The 3,882-nt window shown below is 51.4% G+C and overlaps 1 protein-coding gene across 1 annotated transcript; it reads left to right on the forward strand.

Annotated features, from left to right (window-relative positions):
- The first annotated feature begins 1,470 nt into the window (after positions 1-1,470).
- LOC127185505 (melanoma-associated antigen 11-like) lies at positions 1,471-2,502 on the forward strand. Its single transcript, XM_051141939.1, has one exon. The coding sequence runs from the start codon at positions 1,471-1,473 to the stop codon at positions 2,311-2,313; it is 843 nt and encodes a 280-aa protein (XP_050997896.1). The 3' UTR covers positions 2,314-2,502.
- The last annotated feature ends 1,380 nt before the right edge of the window (positions 2,503-3,882 follow it).

Here is a 3,882-nt window from a genome sequence, read left to right on the forward strand (position 1 = left end):
CTCTGGGCCATTAGGTAAGGGACACTACTCCTGGGACTGAGGGCCTTTGGGTCACTAGGGCTCGAGGCTATTTTGTGAAGTGTCTATACCTTTATGTAAGGGACTCTACTTCTGGTGACTGAGGGCTCCATGTACCAAGGGCTCGAGGCTATTTTGTCAAGTGTCTGTACCTTTAGGCAAGGGACACTCTATCTGGGGACAGATCTTCTCTTGGTTCCCAGTGGTTGAAGCCATTTCATCAGGTTTCTGGAATGGAGAGTGTCAATCAGGTGTTTCTGATTTCAGGCCCTCAGGGGAAGAGTGTTGCTAAAGCTGGGTTTCACTTATTCGTGGACTGGGTATGAGAGGCCACTCAGAGCCATTTTCTGAGGTGCCTTAAGAATTGTTGCCATACTATGCTGTTTGCATACACGGCCTTGTAGCTTTCAAAACAGTAGTTAAATTCCTGGAAGAGTGACAGATAGACATAGCATTCTAAATTCCTGCAATGGTTTTGGAGGTGAGCTCCTGGGAATGGATAGACTAGTCTTCAGAATCTGCAGGAAAATACAGTGGCCAGCCATTTTGATCTTTTATTTTCTTGTTTTTCCAGACACAGTCTCTCTGTATAGCCTTGCCTGTCCTTGACTCACTTTGTGGACCAGAATGACCTAGAACTCACAGCGATCCACCAGCCGTTTCTTCCTGTATGCTGGGTCTAAAAGTATGCACCACCATGGCAGACAACCTTTTGGCTCTTAAGTCACCCCTGCCAGGCATTTCCAGAGCTGATTCATCTTGACTTCTGTCTCCTCTCTCAGGAAGATGAGCATGGGGTACCACTGGAGGCAAGAGGGAGCCAGGCGTGTTTGACAGAGGAGGTAGGTATTGGCAACCAGGTAAGCTGTCATGGTCATTAATGAACATGTGAGAAGGCTCTGTCCCCCAGAGAGAGGACTGCATAAAGCATGCATGGCTCTGTGCTGATGCCTAGGGAACCCTGAGTGGGAGCTGCCACTCCTGCCATGGAAAAAGGGGTTTCTAGGAACAGGAGCTAAGATGCACTTCAGGTGGACTTTGGAAACTCGTAAGGGAGCAGAGAGGAGGCCAGGCTAAGTGGCCATCACTGCAGATTCCACTCAGCCATCATGTCAGGGTACAGTATTGCCAGGTGTGGGAGTGTGCCACAGTGAGAATCCTGGCACTCAGAGGCATATGCAGGTCCAGAGTCCTTTGGGCATAAGGCACCCCCCAGGCAAAACCCTGTAAAAGGTTTTGAGAGCTGCCCAAGCTACAGGTGTCAGATTCAACTCACCCTTCCCCCCCCCCCCGCCCACCCCCCGGCCAGGCCTGTGAGTCTTCATCCCTCTGAGCTGCAACAAGTCCATTCCTGTGTTCCCAAGGAAATTAGCATGGATCCAACTGACAGCAGACACACAGGCTACCTCCCAGACAGTACTCAGTCCCAAAGCAGGGCAAGGGGCCTGGAGCATGCCCATGTCCCAGGAGCTGAGGCAGGTGAGGTGGAGGCCACCACCACCCTCAGGGCATCCATCTGTGGGTGATATGCTGGGCTCTCCCCAGTGGCCTCAGAGAGCCTCCTCTCCCGACTATGCCAGCGGCCCTGCCAGTAGGGCATCATCTGTTGAGTCTTCTGGCAGCCAAGGAACAGAACTGGATGACCCACACTCTCCCTCACAAGGTGTCCTCAACAGAAAGATGATTGATGTGGTTCGCTTCCTTCTCATCAAGTACACTAGGAAGCAGCTGACATCTAAGGCTCAGATTCTGTACATAGTCCTCCGTGGTTACAAGGAATACTACCCGGTCATCTTTTCTAAGGCATCTGATTGTTTGAGGCTGCTCTTTGGCCTGGAGATAGTGGAAAGAAACGCCCCTGACCACATCTACTCTGTTGCCCTTGCCCTTGGGATCACCTACCATGGGACTCAGCAAGGTTTTCCAGGCGTACCCAAGACAGGCCTGCTACTAATCGTGCTGTGCATCATCTTCATAGAGGACAACTGCGCTAGTGAGCAGGCCTTGTGGTGCGTACTGAACAACATGGGGGTGTATGCAGGCAGTGAGCATTTCATGTACGGGGAGCCCAGACGTCTCATCACGGAGCATTTTGTGCAGGAAGGGTACCTGGAATACAGGCAGGTGCCTGACAGCGATCCTCCTTCCTATGAGGTCCTGTGGGGCCCAAGGGCCCGCGCTGAAACCACCAAGATGAAATTACTCAAGTTTTTTGCCAGCATCTTTAAGCAGGATCCCAGAGCCTACCCCTTTAGATATGCAGAGGCTCTGAGAGAGGAGATAGACAGGGTCTAGGCCAGGAGGGCCGGGCAGATGGCCCTTCTGGCTCTGCCCTGCACACGTTCTACTTCCCACACAGGCAGTTCCCATCCAACCCCAGTACAGGCAGAGTCAGCCATCTAAGTACCACGCCATCATGTGACACATGGTGGGAGGAGCTGTGGGAACCACTCTCTCCTGTTCTTCCCTCTACTCTGTCCCGTCTGGGTGGCTTGAGGTTGTCTAGTTGCTATAGACTGTTGTGACCTTTACTACAAGGCTCATGGACCTGGGATGTCTTAAGTGTGCAAATGGATTTAGCAATGCCCATGCTGCTGTTCATCCACTTCAGGAGAAGGGTATCATTGTGTAAACCAACGAGAATGACTTCCGTCTAAGTTGTACTATTTCTCAAGCTCCCATGGCATTCTAAGTGGACGTTCCCAGGCAGTGGGGAAGGCCTTGGCCTTTTCCTGACAAACAGAATAAAATGATCTCCATTGCTTCCTCAGTTTTAGTCTCCTGTTCTGGTTACCTGCAGTGAAGGCGAATGGAAGGTGAAAGCAATTTCTTCTGCATGCTCTCGCTGAGTACCAGCTGCTCTGTGAGAGGTGCTGGGTTAGCAGGCAGCCTTAAGGCTGGTCCACCCTCTTCTAGGAAATGGTGTCACTCAAGTGCCCCAACCCTGTCAGTAGGACAGGTGAGAATTCCCTTCACAGCACAAGTACAGCAATTTTGCGAGGGGTCACCTTCGGCTAGTGGCCCCAAGTCGGTGGAGTAATTATTCACCAGGAGCAGGGCCTGGAGCGCTGTGAATGTCTTAGGGCTGAGAGAAGGGAAAACTGCTCCAAGCTGCTGTGCTGCTGGACGTGGCATGGAGGACTCGGGCTGGGGTCTCCTTGGGGACTGAGCACTAGGATAACACATACAGTCAGAAAGGGTGTATCCCCATCACCCCCAAAAAGGAAAGGCAAAATGTGCAGACAGGAAGCCTGCCCTGGTGTTAGAGTTACAGAGGACACAGCACGTGTAGGGCAAGCTTTACCCTCTGCATGTGTTCCTCCTCTCACACAGGGTAGAATCATGGGAAGGTGAGGCCTAGAACTCCTAGACAGGGCCTCTTCCACTTCTCCTGTCAGGAGAGACAGAGATGACTACTAAGGGTGTATTAGTGTGTTGCCTACATGTGAAGTGTTCTGCACGTGTCCCTGGTATCCCCAGAGGACAGGAGAGCGTGACACATTTCATGAACCAGAGTTACAAATGCTTGTGAGTCTGTATGTCAGTGCTAGAAACTGAACCTTCCTCTTGCAATATCAGCAAGTGCTCAGCCAAAGCTCTAGCACCAGGCCAATTTGTTTAAAAAACAAACAAACAGACAGACAAAAAAACATTTCAGTCCCTGTATAGGAGAGTGTGAGGGAGGAATCATGCATATATCTCAAGTTGGCTCTTCCTTCCACCTTGTGATGTTGGTACCTCACTGGCTTCTGCTGCTGCTGCAGTATGCAGTCCAAGCTGGCTGCCTGGGAGATTCTGGCCCATTCTCCTGACTCTCCTGCCATCTTGCCAAAGGAGGGCTAGGATTCCTGCATCAGGTGCTAG

Source organism: Acomys russatus, chromosome X (assembly GCF_903995435.1).
Source record: "Acomys russatus chromosome X, mAcoRus1.1, whole genome shotgun sequence".
Lineage (NCBI taxonomy): Eukaryota > Metazoa > Chordata > Mammalia > Rodentia > Muridae > Acomys > Acomys russatus.

Excerpts from the sequence above, each read along its gene's own strand:
- LOC127185505 (XM_051141939.1), top strand. The coding sequence starts at position 1,471 with ATGCCCATGTCCCAGGAGCTGAGGCAGGTGAGGTGGAGGCCACCACCA.